Consider the following 20,025-nt stretch of genomic DNA (forward strand, 5'->3'; position numbering starts at 1 on the left):
TCCTATTTATCTTCATGCTTGCTTAAGAGAGCTTCTAACAATAGGTTTGAAATTGCTCTCACAAGATATCTGGAGACATTCTCATGTAAAAGTTGTCTTCCATCTGAAGTTATTATCAAATTCATTCTTCAGAACTTTGTGATTAATCTTGTGAAATCTCAAGAAATGATTTGATTAAATGTTATTTACAGTGTATTTTCTTTCCTTTAACTGTCAACATACTTCATTAAATCCCTTTTCTGTTGTTATCAGTGTTTATTGGAAATGCAGAATAGAAGCTATTTTTTCTGGAAAGAGTAGATAATATTTTCTTGTTAGATATGTCTGCAGCCTGAAGCTATAGTTTTGTTTTGTTTTTTTTTTTTTTATCTCTTTTAGATCACTGTTTTCATTACATGCCAAAAGGGTGAGAAAGAGAAAATTATGTCTTTCCCTTTGTGTGAATATTTTTCTTACATATTTTCCTGTTGTGTCTTTATTAAAGAATATGTGTATGATCTTCTTTAAAAAGAAGGGGAAAAAAGCATCAGGAAGAAGGAAACTATACTTCCGTATTTTCCCTTGAGAAATCTAGTGTTTTGTATAGAAGTGTTTTTTGCAAGTGCCCGTAGCTTTGAAGATACATATCAGACTGAAGATTTCACTGACAATCCTAATTTTGTGAATATATGTATCTTTATAAATTTTAAAATACTACACAAGCCTTTGAAAATGATGGTTTTTGATTGGCTGCAAAAGTTAGGACATAAAATGTTGTCCTTAACTTTTACATTAGCTTGGAATGTAGTATGGGAAAAGCCCCTCTGTGCTGAGATTAACTATCAGGAATTCAATATTTCTTAGCTAGTGATAAACAGCACAGGCACTTTCAAGAATTAACTTATATTCAGCATTCTCCATGGTAGGTTACAACACTACTTTTCCAGTAGGGAAAGTGAGACAGATGTTTTCTGTCGTCAAAGAGGATGACTGTTTATAAAGCTACAAGTTTTGGCCTCTACATCTTCTCTTCAACATAAATCCTTTTTGTTTCAAATTTGTACTTTCTAAAGTACAGGTAAAGACAGAAAAATACAAACTTCTAGATATAAATGTATAGAACCATTGAAATTCTGGCCCTAGGTTTTCATGTGTGTTTACATGTGAAGGGGATTTTATTTGCTTTCTTTTTATCTTCTCTTGCTAGGGCTTTGGGAAATCTTCAGGGAGCGTCTGTGATGTAAGGGGTTCAAAACTACCTTTGTATACTGTGTATACTGTATACTGTGTATACTGTATACTTTGTATACTGTGTCTAGTCCTATAAAGATCCCAATATAGCACCTACTCAGGTTGCCTATATGCTACTTAAAAGGATAGTCATGACTACAGTTGGCCACCCTCTGGGAATACCACGGGCAATTTTACAATAGTATTATCCCTAAATCCTTAAAACAGGTGGCTTTTAATCTTCTTAGTAAAGATATTCAGGGAATCCAAGTGTATAAGTAACCTATCATCCATGTTTAAGGATACATTTGGGAATGGGATACCAGTCATCATGGGATTCCTTCTTATGTGCTCTTCATTTATCATGAAAGTCTGTGATTTTAAAAATTCAGACATAAAAAGAAAAGTGAAATGATAGCTGTTGTGCTTTGAAGAATGCAATATTTAATGGGATTTTAAAACTCTTGTACCCCCATGTGCATTATATGCATAATAACTGCCCCCAAATTTAAAGGCAGTTATTATGTAAACATGAGATGAGTTTAGAACGGGAGTCTTGGAATCCTGCTATTTTTTGGATTTGTAGACATGACAAATTGGCAAACTCCACTGAGTCTTAGTTTTACTTTTGTAAAATGAATATGATAATTACTTGGGTTTGTTATGGTTATTAGGGAAAGAAGGTATGTGAAAGACCTTTTGGTAAAGTGCTATAAAATAGATTGTATCATTTCATTCTGGAAGTATTCACTAATCACCTTCTAGAAATTGGCCTTTAAAAAGGTATAGCCAAAAGACAGGAAAGGAGGACATGAAGTAGCTTGCAGTATCTGGCATGGATAAGACATATTCGTGTCTATTATGGGTCCATTAGACCTGGGGCTAATAAGTGGAAAAGGAAAATATAGCAGGAAGAACTAAATATACACAAGACCGCAATTTATAAACAAGATATGTGTTCTAGTTGCAAAGGAAAGAAAAAGATTAAAAATAATGCTTGAGGTCATCAGGGAAATCTGTAGGAAAGAGTTCCTGAAAGAAAATCTAAAGGTATCTTCAAGGATATTGATTTGTGTTATGAGTTGATAAGTAGCTGCAGATAAGGGTGGATTGAGGATGTTAGGATTTATTCAAGAAGCTATACAAAGTTAGAATTGATTTCCGCTATTCTCACTGCCTTGCATGGAACAGTGTCAAAGACCGTTAGAGCAACACTGAAACACCACAATGTACTTATAAGTTTATTTAATTAATCAGAATCATAGCTACAGTTAAAAGGCATGTTTCGGTAATTAAAACATAGTTCAAACAACATTGTTAAAAATAAATGTTCAGGTTCAGGGGGCTTTGTATGAAGATTAGTTTTATCATTAAAAGTTAAGAAAGATGCCTGGTATAATATGTTAGAGCTAAGGGTAAATTTTAGTTCATATTATTATTAAAGATAAATATCAATCATCAAGTAATGACTCAATAAAGGCTCCGAAATATTAATATTATTGATATTCAGTGTGGGAAGGAGAGGTACAGTACTTTGTCCTTTTAATCATTCCATTGTATGCATTTACAATTTGGACAGTCCTGCATGGTGGATGGATATTGTCTCAAGTTATTCAGAGAGTAAATGAGAAACAAGAAGGCTAGACAGAGGAATATATTCCTTAGCTGCATTAGGATCATAACAATAATATTTTGTATAGGGCTGTCTACGTACCCAGTCTGATGCACTGTAACAGGTTTATTGGATTTACCACATTCAGGTCTTATTCAGAGCAAATTCCAGTTATCAGAAGATTTTCACTGGAAGCACTTACTTTAATCTTGCGGATTGGCTAAATATGCTCAAGGCGGCATCTTGACAATATGAAACTGATGCTGTGGAAATTTTGCAAATTAGCAGATCTTATTCCTCTTCCTTCAGGCAAGCCACACTAAAACTATTCTAGGCAGATGGACATTTATCTTGCTCTTAAACATCTCCAGGGAGGAATTCCCATAACTTTTTTGCTTATTGCTATTAATTTCTTAACTGGAATAAAACCTTGTAGATTTTATTTTGTTACTTCGTTTTCTCCAGTGGGAACTTAAACCGCTTTGTTTTTCCTGACATTCTAGATGATGAGATCTGAGAATCACAAGATCATATTAAAATATCAACTAAATTATAGTGTTTATAATAGTCATTGGCAGTGCTTTCCCATAGACTTTACATCTATTTTTAAATTCTCCAGCCAAGTATGAATTAAAGTATTGATACCATAGTATTACCAACTGATGTGCCACCAAAATGATGATCAATGTGTATATGACTTTTCTTTATAAATTTTATATATGTATTTAATATATTAAACACTGATGCAGGAATTTATTTTTAATATATTAATTAATAAATATTTAATTTTTTATTAATTTAATAATTTTATTAATTTTAATAATTTAAATTATTTTGTTTAGCAGTATCTGTGAGGTATTTCCATTTAATTGAATAATTTAGGAGAATATTTAAATGAAACCCTCTTTTATCACTGAGGCTTGTAAGCTTATTCTCTAAGCAGGTACTTTATGGGTATAAAGATTTTCCAAGTCTCTTGTTTTTATAATAAAACAGTCCTAGTTATAGTTATCCCAAGATTTAAAGAAAAACTGTACAAATATGTGAACTTAAAATTAAACAGATTGTTAGTTGCTCTTCATATCACAAATGTAAATTTCAGTATTAGTTTCTTTAGTGAATGTGACATGAACACTTAAAATAGTTAAATTCCGGGCTCCTGGGCAGCTCAAGTCGGTTGAGTGTCCAACTTCAACTCAGGTCATAATCTTGTGGTTCATGAGTCTGAGCTCAAACTCTCTGCTGTCAGCGTGGAGTCCCTTTCGAGTCCTCTGTCCCCCTCTCTCACTGCCCCTCTCCCTCTCTCTGTCTCAATAAATATTCTAAAAATTAGTTAAATTCAAGTATATATTCTTTTAGATACACTTGTAAAGTAAATCACACTTGCTTATTCTTCTTTCATTTTGCAGTACTCCCTCAAAATATACTCTATTCTACTCAGACTATAATGTTTATTGTTTATAAGTAAATATATGTCTTTCCCATTTGCTTGCATTATTCCAGTTCCCTTAACCCTACATCTCATACCCACCTTTTGCAGGAAAACTGCCTCTTGGTAAAAAACAGGCTAGGGAAAATATTTATATTTATCTTTTTTAACATACATTAATTTGTAGATAAGGGTCAGGTTACAAGGTGATTTGGTTTTGTTTTCTTTGAGCAAGTCATCATATTATTTGGAAAACAGACATGCATGGCCATGGCTTTTTAGGAAACAAATCACCCAATGTGGGTTGCAATGATTATTAGCAATAAAAAGATTTGGCAAATGGGAAAGGCGGAGTTAATTTATATGTTGTTATATAGTTATTTATATTACTTAGAAATTTCATTTCTTTTCTAGAATTCTCTCATCTTTGATTTACTTTATTAACATATTGATTAATACCCATAGAAGAAAATCCGCTTTCCATACTAGAAAGACCTCTGCATTTTACTTTATTTTTTACACTTCTTTAGTTTTAATCTTTTTAATATTTATTTATTTTTGAGAGGGTGGAGAGGTAGAGAGAGAGAAGGAGAGAAAAGAGACAAAATTCGAAGTAGGGGGTCAAACCCACAAACTGCAAGATCATGACATGAGCCGAAGTCGGATGCTTAACCAACTGAACCACCCAGGCGCCCCATGCACTTTTCTAGCTTTAAATAACTTTCAATTGGATACTTCATAACAATAAGGGAACCAGTGTTGTTCACATATTATAGAATCAATATGTAACAATTAGAAGAGTATATTATATATTTTACAATGCAAATGTAATACTTACTTCAGCTTTTTGTCATATAAGTTGTTACAATTTCAAAATGTCTGCTATAGTCAGCTAGTTTTCATGCTTAATTCAATACACTTCTTACCATATTATATATTTAGCTTATTACCATAAAAATAAGGGTGCCGGAGTGGCTCACTGGGCTGAGCCTCTGACTTTTTATTTCATCTCAGGTCATGATATCATGGTTTTGGGGATCTCATGCCTGCTTGAGATTCTCTCTCTCCCTCTCTCTCTGCCCCTACCCTTTTACTCCTGTGTGCTTTCTCTCTCTCTCTCTCTCAAAATAAATAAACTTAAAAATAAAAAAATACAATTCAGTGATTATCAGATTTACATGGTATCTTTTAGTCTCCCAGCTTCTTGAGTGTTTTTAGTATACCTGAGGCTGAAGATACTTTGAGAGGGAGTTTGGTTTCTCACTCATGGGGCTTGCTGTCCTTCGTGTTAGATTAAATGCCACAGGTCTTCAGTGTAATGTAGAACCTTCTGAACAAACATGTAGAGATGGCCCTTCATTTAGATAGATAGAATATGAACTTCATTCCAATAAACAAAGCTCCCCTTAACATCTGAATTGTTGTCTATAGACAGGGATAAACAGTGGTTGTCTGCGTACTTCCATGTAAAATACACTAGGAACTCAGCCAGGGTTACTAGCAACATGGGAACTGTCCATGGTCCTGTAACTTGCCTGGTTTACACTCACTCTAAAGGCATACTGAATTCTAATAATCCCCAACAACTGATCACATTTGCGTGATCAGCAACCTCTCCAACTTTTCATTTTGCTCTGTCTCCAGGTGCGTTAGTATTTTTTCTTCAACAATGTCATTTTCTTATGTAAAAATGAATCTATATGACATATCTTTATAAAAACTTGCCAGAACAAAATACAACAAAACACAAGAGTATCTGATTGGGAATCCAAATCACATATGTATAAAATAAGAATTGGCGTGATCTTTCTGTGGCTGCCGTGTTGTCCGAGAGATAGAACAGATCTTTAGTTTTCTTGCTTCCCCCACCCTGAACAGGCACACTTTGCTACCTCTGAACTATTACAGTAGTTTGCTAATTGGATTTTGATCTCCAGTCTATATTTTCGTTAGATAACTTTAACACTGCAGACAGATTTGTTTTTATAAAGCATTGTCTTTTTTATCCCATCACTGCCTGGTTCAAAATCATTCAGCTTATTCAAAATAACAACACTTTGTTTGGGCCCTATGGCAAAGCCTTGGGAATATAGTAGAATATTGTCATAGTTCTACAGGTTCTGAAGAATATAGACTCTTTCCTGAAAGAGCAATGACTTTTATTCAAAGGCATATTCTCTTTAGATGTTCTAACTAGGTCTAGCATTCTGACATCCACCCAGGCTCTCAGCCCCCTCTCCTATCGAATCTACACACAAGCTCCTTGCTCAAGCCAGAATGACCTCTCTTGCAAATATTCAATGTGAATATTGTAGACCTTCTGCTCACAACTGCTCTTGATTGAGTCTTTTCCCTCCATGTGGAAGGAAAGGACACTTATTTTCGGTCTTTTTGGATTCTACCTGTTTTTGGAGGCTCGGGTACTTCCTTCTTCACACATGACGACTTTGGCCCAGGGTAGTATATTCCTTCCATGACATTCTATAATACTCTTTCGTTGCTGGATTCCACCTTGAAATTTGCCCATTATAGATTTAACTAAAACTTTAATTTGCAGAATGAGTAGCTCTTTCCCTAGACACTTACTATGTGAGGAAAGGCTTCAGCAATACATAGATTTAAATTTGAATCAAGATTTCACCACGTTTGCTACCTACTTTGAATAAGTTATTGCACTTCTGTGAGCCTCATGTTTTTCATCTGTAAAATCAGAATGATGATAACATTTACCTTTTTAAGATATTGTGAGGAATAAGAGATGGCATATCTACAGACCCTGCTAAGCATTCAATAAATGTAACTGATTGTTCTTGTCAGTTTCAGTTTCTACCCCCTCTTAGTAGTTTACAAGAGTTACTAGAACAGGCAACTTAGTTTTTCCTCCATTTTCTGATACCCTTTCTCTTAGAGTTTATCCTTTTACATTTCCCCAATAAATTTGTAAGTGGATATAACTTTATACCATAGGTTATTTCAATAAAAACCAAGATTTTTTATTCCTGTGGGGGGGAAAAAATGACATTTTGCTTGAAAGACTCCAAAGGGGTTAAACTCCCAAATCACAAATTATTTTGCATTCCTCAGGATAGTCCTTATCTTGGTTGTTTTATTCACTAATACCTGGGTTAGTACTATTGTGCTTTTATGCTGAGGTGAAATGGCATGGTTGCTGAAACTTCTGCCTACAGTGTTCATTTATATGGGTCAATTTATATTATTCTTATGTTCTCTATACATTACAACTTAAATCATGTACTACTTCTTAAAGAGTCATTATTGGCTTAGGATTTGTATATTTAGGTGCTCATATTGACCTGAATTTTATCCACACAAGGGAAGAAATAGAACAGATTGTGCCCATATCCTGAACAGCAATTTTTTTCTTTTCCTCCCATTTGATGTATATGTTTTATCAGGTTTCTTTCCAAATGGCAAAATGTTGTTACTCCCTCCTACTGATTTTAATCACTTTGATATATTTTAAGTCAACTAAACTTTTGGAGTTTGCCACTCATAGTAATATGAATATGAACTAAACTATTTCTAGTACTAAAAATCTCTGGAAAACCAGAGCATACTGATAATTTTGTTGAAATACTGAGAGACTCTGGCTTTAAAGTTATTAAAGACGTTTTATGTTCAGCATTGTTTCAGAGTTAAGTAAGTTTTATGGTGTTCTAATTCTTATAAAAAGAAAATAAATTAGTAATAAGATTTTACTACTTGGACACTGTAGTGAAACGTGAAATTTTCTATGGGTAAGGACAAAACCAACTGAAGTTAATGCAGGAATGTGAGTTTGATATATTTGATTCAAACAATATGCTATCCAAATTTTAATAACAGAAAACAAGAAATTCCTGAAAAAAAAACCCATAAAGGTAACAGAATGCAATATCTGTGGTTATACTTCAGGATGCCAAGTAAGCAAATATTCAATCTTTATCTTTTATATGCCTATTTCTAAAATTGGTATTTTGCAGCATTATGTATTGCTTCTCATACCTAGGATTAATCCAAATCTGAAACTAGACAAAATTATTTTTAGTGTTAAGGAAAATCAGCTCAACTTTAGAAATTTTACATTTGTGGGGCACAGGTCACACCTCTAGATAAAGAGATTATTGTGCATTACCGAAGACTACATTTACCACTAGCAGGAAAAGTTAAACCGAGCAGTCTAGTGTTATTTGAGAAGATCAGAATACCAGTGGTTAGGAATGAAAAGATAATCATAGAATGTTAATGCTGAGAGAGACTTTGAAGGTTTCTATTCTTTTTAACATCATCATTTTCGTGAAATTAACAATAAAGCACTTGCTTCAAAACACACCCTTACAAACTAGGACAATGAAGGATCAGACGGAGGTAGAATTTGGAATTCACACAGAAACAGAGGAGACTGGAGGTAGGAAATACGAGATTTAGACACAGAAGTCTCTGCTAAGATACGTCAGCCAAAGGTCTGAAAGATATCACCAATAATACTATCTGTATGTACCATTTTTCTCCCCAGAAAATGAAACAAATGATAGCTGGCTTCCTGGTGGTATGTGGCCGCTGTGCCAGGAAAGCATCCTGAAGCATCCTTAATGTACTATGGTGCCCTCATTATCCAAAGATCAACAAATTTACCCTATGTTTGACTGACTAATTGTAACATTACTTTCTGGAGAAGTGAAAAAAAGCGCCTCTCCTCTTACTAATTCCTTAATTCAGAATTATTTCATTGCACTATTGGAAAACACATCTAAACAGAATCAGCCTGTCACTAAATGCATGACTGAGAACAGATCCTTTCCTATTTACAGACAGCAGAAGTGCCCGTGCTTTGCAGGGTAGTAGAGAAGGAAGTGAACTGGGTAAGAGGAAAAATAGGTACAGAAAAATAGCCCAGAAACACTGAAATAAACTGTGTTTTTGCATAGTTTTGACACTCTTTATCTTGAATCATATACAGACAAGTGGAAGTTAGTGCAGAGAGATTTTCGCATGAGCAGTCAAAGCAGGCACAACACTTTGTGTGAACAGGCCTTTGAAATTAACAAAGTCCACAAGTTGATGAAAAAATTTTGATTGTCCTTTCATACGAGTGACTTTAAAAAAATGCCTTTGTTCTCAGAAGATAAAATGGCCTGAGACATGATGGCATTCAGAAAACTTTTAAGGAAAACTTTGGTCCGATGAGAGCCAGATATTCTTAATGCTTTAGCACCAAGAAAGACTTAAGTTTCTGTTACGAATCAGAAGAAGCTTGTAACTGTGAGCCATGTAGGAGAGGGGTGAAATTACCAAAGTTTCCAGCAGCATCTCAACTATAGGGAAAGTAATCTGTTCTTCAGTCCCTGTAGAACAAGATTTGCTTGAGTGCTTTCTGGCATGCAAGGGCTTCCCCTTTGTGTATAGTATGCATGATTTAAAAGAAGCAGTGTCAGCACTGATTTATACATTGACAGCTAAGGATAATAAGATATGGGCAAACATACAGCTCACCCTTTTACAGATTAACCTGGAGACTGCATTAGGCAAATTTGATAGCATTAAAAGATTTTGCCAATTTGTCTGGAAACAATTTCTCTTTTGTAGTGTGTCAAGGGTAACACTTCATGCCATTGTACTAATTTAAATGGCTTTGATAAATTGTTCAAGAGGTTAGAGAATAGTAGTGTAGATATATATTTAGCACTTTAAAATAAAAAGGCTGTTAACTTAATTGTTAAATGAATTTAATCTGTAAAAATCAGAAGTGCTCAAGAATGGAAGTGTTTTCTTGGAACTACAGCAGCATTATTACATCATGAAGCTTTAAAAGTCTTCTTAGGAAATAAAATTATACTTCTGCACTACTTCCTCATAACTAGAAATGCTTTAAGCTGTTACAGTAGCATGGATGGTACCTATTATTTGGGGAAAGCTTTAGTTTATAAAAGCAATAAAAGCGTATCTTCTCTAGACATCGTCTTTTTTTATGTTGCATGTCCTAGATCGTACCATTTGCATGACATCAAGGTGGTCCTATGTCCCCCAGAGACATTCTTAAAAATGAGATGTATATTTCATGAGACATTCTCTATGTACATAATTTCTAAAGTAAGGAATTTGAAGAGGCCCCACTGAAAGTCACTGGATTAAATCATTGCACCTTTATTCAGTATCCTTCTGAGAGAAACGGCTATATGTTTAAACAATTCTTTTTAAGAACACACCTCAGATGTAAATTAGCCCTTTTGGTGGATTTCGCACTTGAAACAAGGGCAGGATTCATTTGGATTAAGATCATCGTCTTATCCCTGTACATCTGCATTTCCTCCCAAGGCATGAAGAACTGACAACTCACCTGACTATTTCTTCAAACATTTTGTTTCTCTTCTCAAGTGGAGCAATAAGAGTATTTTCTTTACTGGAATAAGAGTATTACTAAGCATCAGGCTACTAGGTTACACAACATCCGCTTATTTGTAAAAAAAAAAAAAATTAATACAATGTAAGGATAGGACGAATAGGTTTCATACTTTCTAGCTGTTTATTTCAACCAAATAAATGCCTCAGCACGGACAAAGGAAATTTTAATTCCAAAAACAGCTGGCAGGAAAAAGCCTACCTAACCAAGTTTGGAGCAACTTTGTTTTGTTTGTTTGTGTGTTTTCATCTTTGAATTTTAACAAATCAGTGCTCAGACTACAAGAGAACATCCATTTGTTTGCACTTTGTATTATTTAGAGAAACTGGGAAAGCTTTTAAACTTTTTTGCCAACGATATATGTAGTGGTTTGTTTTTTTTTGTTTTTTTTTTTAATTTTTATTTTATTTCTAGGAGAGAGGGAGAGAGACAGCGTGAGCGGGGGAAGGTCAGAGAGAGAGGGAGATACAGACTCTGAAATAGGCTCCAGGCTCTGAGCTGGCTGTCAGCACAGAGCCCGACGCGGGGCTCGAACCCACGAACCGCGAGATCGTGACCTAAGCGAAAGTCGGACGCTTAACCGACTAAGCCACCCAGGCGCCCCATATATGTAGTGTTTTAATGATGTTGCTGCAGTATATGATCTTAGCGTTAGGGCTAAAATTAGAATCCTTGAGGAAAGCAAAAAAATCTATTTCTTAATACTTTAAAAACTTCTTTTCTGGAAATTTGGAAAGTTTCTTAACTGAAAAGTATGCTGTATTTCCAGTGCAGAGAATTCGCATACAATGATGAAAGATTGCAAATCATGGGAATAGTGAATCTTCACGTAAAACAAGACTAGCTTTCTAAAGTGTATTCATGGTTGAGAATAGCAGGGAGATGTGTGGGACCTATTTCTCTCTCCTGACTGGGAGTTCTCCAAGGAAAACTGCTTTTAAAAGAAGGAAACCTAAAAGTAGTCCTGCTCTTTCTTGCCAAGGAGAGTGAAATTAACATGCAGCTGGGCTTCTCTGATAAATGGATTCTGTTAGGTCACTGAGGGGGTGCATGTGACATTAAGTGATTTACAGTCCTTTACCTTAATGAAATTGTTTCAGCAAGATGACGCTGAAAGCTCTTAATGGATAGCTTTTCTTGATGTAATGAAATTGCATTCCTATGGCATTTAATATAAGGTGCAGTTATTATTTACTGGAGCTTTCCAAGGGCTGCTATTTGCACAGACAGTTCAGAACAAAAAGAGATTTCAGTAGCGGCACTGAGGCCAGAATGGCTTGTGACATTCTTAAGCGGATGAGTGTATCTGTGAGAGCATTTCAGTTAGTGCAGCCAGAGCTTCGTAGACCCTTCAGGAGTCTTCCTTTCACCCAGAGCTGCTAGTCTTCAGCCTTTTACATATATTCTTCTAATCTATTTATAGGCAACTGGATTACAACCAGATCAGCTGTATTGAAGATGGAGCATTTAGGGCTCTCCGGGACCTGGAAGTGCTGTAAGTATTGCTTATTTCTCTTACTCTTTTGAACGGGAGCTTTGTGACTGGGGAGTGCTAACGTGGAAGCTTATCTGCTTACTTGAAACCTAGCGTCAAAATGGTCTCTCATAAAGATACCTTAAATAACTCATGGGGAATACGTAAGAGTTGAAACGTGTGTGTGCATAGCCATGGGTATCATTTCTGCATATTTAGGCAAAAATGTCTATTTAAGGAGGACATCCAAATGTTCACAGTACCGTCTTTGAAGTGTTTCTCCTTGTAACAAAATATTCTCATACACAGGATTGGTGAGACTCCCTAGAATTGCCAAATATTAAGATAAAATCAGTTGCATAGGAAAAATCACAACAAAAGATAAATCTTAGTCACTGATGAGTTGGAATATTATATAGTTGCCATGCAATGGAAAGACTGTTTTAAAATGCCACTTTTAGCCAGATAGCATCATTTTTAAAAGGTGATTCTAGAAATCTACTTTTCTGAATCTAATAGGCTGTCCATTGGATCCATTTTAAAGTCTTCACTACTGACTTAGGAAAGCACAGCACAGGGACTTGAATTATAATTGGCATTCTCTCTCTTTCCTCACTGAAAAGGCATGGCTGACAAAATGGGCTAGCGGCAAACAGGTAGTCTCTGCAGACCTTTGACAGGGTACAATAATTTTAATGAAATTATTATGATGAAAAATTATTTTAATGTAAACTAGAGTTACTCAAGCCGTTGAAACTGCCTGTGCATTTCTGGAAATGTTTTTCCAGTCAGAGACTCACAAGTCTAGCTTTTAAAATATATTTATACATTTCTCCCCCAAACAAAATATTTTTCTGTGCTGCAGTTCATCCCTGACTAAATTTATTCATAAATCCAAAATCAAATTAAATGTTGAAGAGGTTTGGGATTTTTAGTCCATGTGGTAAAAGTTATCCAGGACTCATGAAATCCTCTTGGAAAAAAAAAAAAAAAAGATCCCATTACTTTATAAATTGAGTTTGAGAAACAGAATGGAATTCAGAAAAAAGGTTTGATGTCTCAAAAAAAAAGCTTATTTAAGCAATCTTTTTTATGATTTTGATTTTAATTGCAAGTAGGTGCATAGAATTTAACTTTTTACTGTTTATTTTTAGGGACTTAATGTAAGAGTTAGTTGACTGAGATAAATTGTGTTGTAAGAATATATACTGTTGTCAATCCACATGAGAAGTCAACCTTTCTTTCTGTTGATAATGGTCTCACTTTTTCTATAGGAAGCATATTTAGAGTGCTTATCGTCTACATTATAGTTATAAGATCACTGTTTGGGTTTCAGACCCATTACTATACAAAGCTCACTGCTGCTATTTCAGAATCATACTAATTAGGACACAACTATGATTTCATGATAGTAGTCTGATGTCAACACCATAGTCAATGTCATAAACTTGGTATATGAAGAGACTACCGTGGGTGTTACTCAATTGAATGGAGCTGATCAGACCAGAATGTGTTACTAAGTCAGTGTTCTAATTGGGAATAGGAATGACACCAAACATTTTATGGAAAATTTGCTGAATATTCTGGATGGACTAAAATCCCATAAAGTACTTTGTTATTAATTAAAAGAGCTTAAATAATTCATGTATATAAACACAAACACGCACACACACACAATACCTATTCTGGGCCAAGCACTGTGCTAGGCATTGAAAACTCTTTATCCACAAATACAGTAACTGTTCATTTACTTATTTGTTATAAAGAATAATTGCTGTTTTTATACAAGTAAGTTGGTGACAATACAGTCACCTCATACGTCATATTTGTCATGTTAGCAAATATCTAAAAGGTGACGTTAGCAAGACTGTCTGGAAGCACACCAAAGAGTGAAAAATTTGTTCTGTGGTTAATGGAGTAAAAATCGAAATCCAAAGTGTTGGAAACTCTTTTGATGTCCTTAATATATAGGTTCCAAAGAGATCTATAATGATTACAGTATGTTTGCTAAAAAAAGAAAAAGAAAAAAAATTAAAATTAGTATGCGATACAAGAACATGTGAATTTCTTTCAAAATGATTTAAATATTTTATATTCAAGTTTGATAAAGTCCAGCAGACATTCTTTTAATATGTGTTAATTTTTTAATCCTCATAAATCATAGAACCTTTAGAGAAATTATTCATTGAAAGATTTAATGGTAATTGGAGGAGGTACCCAAAAGACTGGGATTTATCAAGTACAAATCTCTCGTCGAGCAAATCAAAAGTTCTTCTACTATAAATATTTCCAGAAATAAATTTGTCTGTTTTGCTTGTTTTTAGCATCTTTGACCCTTGACTCTTTACAATTTATCTTCTTATTTTGTGGTGATAATGAAGTATTAATTATTTTGCAGATCACCTTAAATTTCAAACTCCCAATGTTTCAGATCATTTTAAAAATTTTAATTCCATGAACAATTTCTCAATGTCTGATTATACTGAGGCAACACAACAGGATGGAAGTAATCATCGTGGACCATTGACAAAAGTTTGTTAAATTAAAATACATATTAGGTAGATAAAGTGAATAAGTTCGAGAAGGAAAAGTCTAGGTAAATGAAAGCAAGGGGAGGCAGTTTATCACTTGTATGTTCGTGGCAACTTGGCAAATTGTGGAATTCTGATTGGTACGATTTAGAAATGTTTCTGTTTTTAATATGAAGATACCATCTCAAAAATAACATTGGAAATTAAATCTAGATCAATGTTTTCTGTTTCTTTGGAGAGCATCTAGTTTTATATTGTTTGTTTTGTTTCTTTTCCATAAAGTGGGCATAATTTAATTTAAATTGAGACATAGTAGACTCTCTGGCAAATCCTGTGCTAGACACTAAGGGAATAAGAAAGAATAAATCAAGATGTAAGTCTGAGAGTAACTGTATGATTACCAAGACTAACATTTTGTATTTTTGCATCAAGATGTCCTTTGTACAAGAATATATTCATGTTACTAAGAGAAAATCTTGAGGTTGAACATAGAAATACAGTTTCGGTAGGAGAAAGTGGTCACAAATAAAGAAGTACAATAGATATGTTTGCATTGTTTCAGGGTAGGAGTTGATCGTGACCATAACAAATACATGCCATCATATGTAATTAGCACAGTTTATTATTAATTTTAAAATAATTTCATTGGTTCCACATGTCACTACATTATGAGGTATTAATGTCAGTATGGCTTTGCCACATCAGTACTGAATGAAAACACTAAGATAATCTATTTCTTCAGTTGCGTTTTCCAAAGTAACATTTTGAGAAAAGACTCCAAACTGATAGCCATCAGCTTCAGCATTCAGTGAAAATTCTCTTTTGTGTTCAATCATTAGAAATTATAGATCGAAATTAATGCATGCCTACTGCATGTGATAAATTACTTAAAAAAATGTTATCCCTAAAGTCACATTTCAGGATGTTATATACTCTGAAGGTCTTAGCCATATAAAATCAGCATAAATTTTGAGGGTGGGAAAAGGGGTCATTTGAAAGCAAATCCCTTTGAGAAGTGAAACCTTTTAGTTCAAACATCAGGATATATTTTAATGGCATTTGAAAAAAAAACTCATTTCACATGAGTACAGAAAAATGCTACAGGCTTTTAGATAACATGAACCAACCAATTCAGTGCTTTATAGGTCCTTCTTAACGTGGGTTTTTTCCCCCTATGCAACTTAATTCAATCAGTTGGATTAGTTCTTATATTATTCAATACATTGCAAACTGGGTAGGAAAAGAAAGTGTGTATTCTAGATCTATAGCCTCTGTGCCCTACTTTACTGAGAAGTTTAAGTGAATCCCTGAACCCCTAAGCACCCAGAATCATACCATTAACAACTGCAGCCTCCAGCTGGCCAAAAGTAGCCTCACAAATGTATGCTGCCTTATTCCAAACCGATGCAGCCCACAGACCGTTTGAAATGTCCAAATGAGTTGCCAGTATTTATGCATTAGGAGAACAGATACAAAATTTTCTGTTTCTAGCTTCTCCTGAGAACATCAGAGTGTTTGGCAGCCTTCCATCACTGCAGAGAAACGGTCCTTCAGAGCTGAGGTCTAGCTGCCACCACAGAGAGTGTCATCGCTCTCATACCAGGGTCTTGCCCTCTGCCTGCTCCTCTCCATCTCTCATCCCCATTGGTTTCTTTACACTCATCCCACTTCTCTTACTTATGTTCCCTGCGTGGCCTCCACTGGCAAGAGAATTTGCGAAGTCTAATTCAAACCTTCTTCCTCCATAATCAGGTTTCATCCATGGGCCGTCGATCCGGGCCTCCTGCCTCCATTATCAACTTGCCCACTTTACTCACCACATCATGGTGTCTTCTCCATACTAGAATCACTTTCCATATTCTCATTGCGCAAACACAGCCTGGGGTAGCTGCCTTCTCACTTTCTTATCATAACCAGACTTCCCCAAAGGGAGAAAAACAATCTCTTCTTCATCTTATTAAGTCTAAGTTTTTGTGATTTGTGTACTGCATCTCCCCGGTTGGACCATATGCTATTTCAGGACAGGTTTTATGCCTGATTTATTTTTTTTTTAATGTTTTATTTATTTCTAGGAGAGAGAGAGACAGCGTGAACAGGGGAGGGTCAGAGAGAGAGGGAGACACAGACTGAAACAGGCTCCAGGCTCCGAGCTGGCAGTCAGCACAGAGCCGACGCAGGGCTCGAACCCACGAACCGCAAGATCATGACCTAAGCGAAAGTCGGACGCTTAACCGACTAAGCCACCCAGGCGCCCCGCCTGATTTATTTTATAATATTCCAGGTTGCCATAAAATTAAGAGCTACTTAGGAAATATTAGATGAATGAATGGGTAGTAATTCTAGTAGTAGTAGTAGTAGTAGTAGTAGTAGTAGTAGTAAGGAAGTGGTTGTAGTAGTAATAGAAAAGCCATAAAAATACAACAATGCCTGTGTTAGGGGGAAAGTAGGAACAATTTTAACCAAGCAAGAATTATGCTTATTTCCCATGGCCATGCATCTTCCTGACTCCAGTGTCAAGAAACTCTGATCACTACCAGATGGCAACATGCAAAGGACAGGATACGTGCCTAGACTTAGAAGTATTAGAATGTACAGGGCACCTGAGTGACCCAGTCAGTTAAGTGTCCGACTTCAGCTCAGTGCATGATCTCGTAGTTGGTGAGTTTGAGCCCCACATTGGGCTCTGTGCTGACAGCTCAGAGCCTGGAGGCTGCTTCAGAATATTTGTTTTCCTCTCTCTCTGCCCCTCTCCCACTCATGCTCTCTGTCTCTCAAAAATAAATAAATATTATTTTCTTAAAAAGAAGTACTAGAATATATTAAGCTTTTCATAAACTGCCCCAGACTGTCTCGTTATCCCTATCCAGTGCAAGTACCAAATATCGATATCATTCTTTCTACTCAAATTTCAACAGCAGCTGATGTCCACAGTAAAAAATAATTAGCAGCACTCTGTTCCAGGATCTGACAAAACCAATTCTGTGCTATTGCTATGAAATTTCATTTGGAGATTTCAAATATGTTCATTTACTCATGACACTGATTACATATAGTGCCCCTCTAAGGAAATGTAACTGACCAGTTTTACTGACTCTTGACTGTCTCATGTTATTTCCTTAACAAGTGTCATAAATACGCACACATGCATACCTATGGTGCATAAAGAAATATGTGAATAGTCACAGATATTATGGCTAAAGACATAAATCTGTAACAAATATTTAATAAAGCTGAATGTATAGGAATGTGTTAAAGTATAACATTTATTTATTCTCCTGTTTGTAATGTGGAACGTTCTTTGTGCCTTCTCTACTGGATCGTTGGCATGCATAAACATAATTGCAAGAATTTTTCTCTGTATTATGATATAGAATGATCAGTAAATTTTCATCACCTAAAATTCCTAACTTTTTTTTTATTCTACAGCACTCTCAACAATAACAACATTACTAGACTTTCTGTGGCAAGTTTCAACCATATGCCTAAACTTAGGACTTTGTAAGTAGCCACAGTATATGTCAATTTCATCAATTAAGGGTTCCCCTTAAGTGCTGTTTTTAGTAAACAGAGGACAGGACCGCAACTTCATTATGAGGTAGACCAGGAAAACACTACTTAAAAAAAAAGTTCTAGATATGGTATTGGAATATATGAACTATTTTTCTGAAAACGTGAAAGCTTTCCTTTAAGTGATATGCATTATGGGAAGTTGGGGGGGGGCTTTATTTCGAGCTATTGTGGAGGTCACATTTCATTAAGAAATGTAAGACTCCTTGATTGGCTGTCAGAAATGATAAATGGTAAATCTTTATGATTTTATTACTGTACAGCAAGCAGACCTAATAAAGCTAAACTGGCTCTCCAACATTCTTTGTAATGTAAAATTACAGCATAACCCTCCAGTGCTTCTATAATTAAGGTTGTGTCAGCATTTCTATTTAAAAATATCTTTTCAGGAGATGGACATTAAAATATTTTCGGTGAATAAGAACTTGTTCTCTAGTAAAGTATTTGCTCCAGCTATTATTTTTCTCTTGGAGAAAAAAGTAATCATTAAAGCCCAGGGTGGGGATATTTAGTTAAAGCATTATATGAGATAGATCTCACTTGAATGGGGTTTAAGAATCACCTTGACCTTAAAAATACATTATATACAACAGGAGAGAAATGGTGGGAAACATAACCAAAGCTTTGGACTTCTGAAAAACTATGTTTTTTTTAAGTAAGGAACATACATTTTGATTGGGTTTTCAAAATAGTTTTCATTTTACGATACGTTATAACTGGAAACATATCGATATGCCTTTATTTTTTTTCTCTTTAATGAAAAATCATTTGAGCTGTCAGCTTTTTAATGAATTAGGTAATACCAATCTTAAAGTCGTTTTTTCCCCCTCACTAAAATGTAGCTCTGTGTATGATACAAAACAACATTATCACTTTCTTGGAATAGGATTTAACTAACTAAAGGAATTCTCAAAGTATGCAGATATAACATAAATTTTATTTCCTTGATACTCTTCCATTGAGCCTAATTTGACCAAAATAATACCCCAGTTCACTCAAACTATATTTGATGAAATTATTTTCTCTTTCACTTTGGCTGATTTAAAAAAACAAACTGAACAAGCACTTAATCCTTGAGAAAATGAAGCCGCCAAGAATATAGAAATATCCACCATCCACATTTTTGGTAGAATGCCTTATTTTCCTCCTGAAACCCATTACAGTTTCTCCTGCTAATCCGGTTTTTCAAGTTTTATGCTCTTTTCTCATTTCAAATTTGTACCCACCTGATTGGATTATTGTAATGTGCTTGGTTTAGATGAAAATATTTAGAGAACAGAGAGGTAGAGTGCGCTAAGCGGCTTCCAAAGGGTGCCACTCTGACTTCCAAACAAACTGTACTGGAGGTCACCCAGCCTTCCCCAAATGGAGCTTTGTGTTCGGTGGCACGCCATCTAAGTTTTGATCCAAGACAGTCTGTTCCATAGCTCTAGGCTCAAGGAGAATGTAAAATGGTCTTCTAACTTGAAATTCCCTTGCTTTGGTTGTTTCTTTATTCTATATTATCATTGCTACTTAAAAATTCCATTTTTATGGTCCAATTATCTTTCTGGACTGAGTTCCATGTTTCAATATCCATTACTGTTATTGGGTTAGAATTGAGCACATCAGCTAAAAAGGACTAAAATGGTATTACTATGTCATAGATGATTCTGGAAATGATGCTTTGATTTATAGCTTTGGATGTCCTTTTCTTTAGTTTGAGAAAACATAAAAGCCAATTTGAAGTCATTTACCTAATTTAGTGGATACATTTGTCTGATATTTTATTAATGGAAAAGTGCTATTTGCCACTTGGAATGG

The 20,025-nt window shown here is 35.0% G+C and overlaps 1 protein-coding gene across 3 annotated transcripts in view; it reads left to right on the forward strand.

Moving 5' to 3' along the window:
* Window positions 1-20,025, forward strand: part of SLIT2 (slit guidance ligand 2) — a 373,810-nt gene that overhangs the window by 219,365 nt on the left and 134,420 nt on the right. For all 3 annotated transcript variants that reach the window (XM_039216602.1, XM_039216599.1, XM_039216600.1), the window contains exons 6-7: window positions 12,074-12,145; window positions 18,082-18,153. In XM_039216602.1, coding sequence (XP_039072533.1) covers window positions 12,074-12,145; window positions 18,082-18,153 — 144 coding nt within the window. The remainder of the gene's footprint in view (window positions 1-12,073; window positions 12,146-18,081; window positions 18,154-20,025) is intronic.

The sequence above is a fragment of the Hyaena hyaena genome, unplaced genomic scaffold (assembly GCF_003009895.1).
Source record: "Hyaena hyaena isolate Hyena2069 unplaced genomic scaffold, ASM300989v1 scaffold_640, whole genome shotgun sequence".
NCBI classification, from domain to species: domain Eukaryota; kingdom Metazoa; phylum Chordata; class Mammalia; order Carnivora; family Hyaenidae; genus Hyaena; species Hyaena hyaena.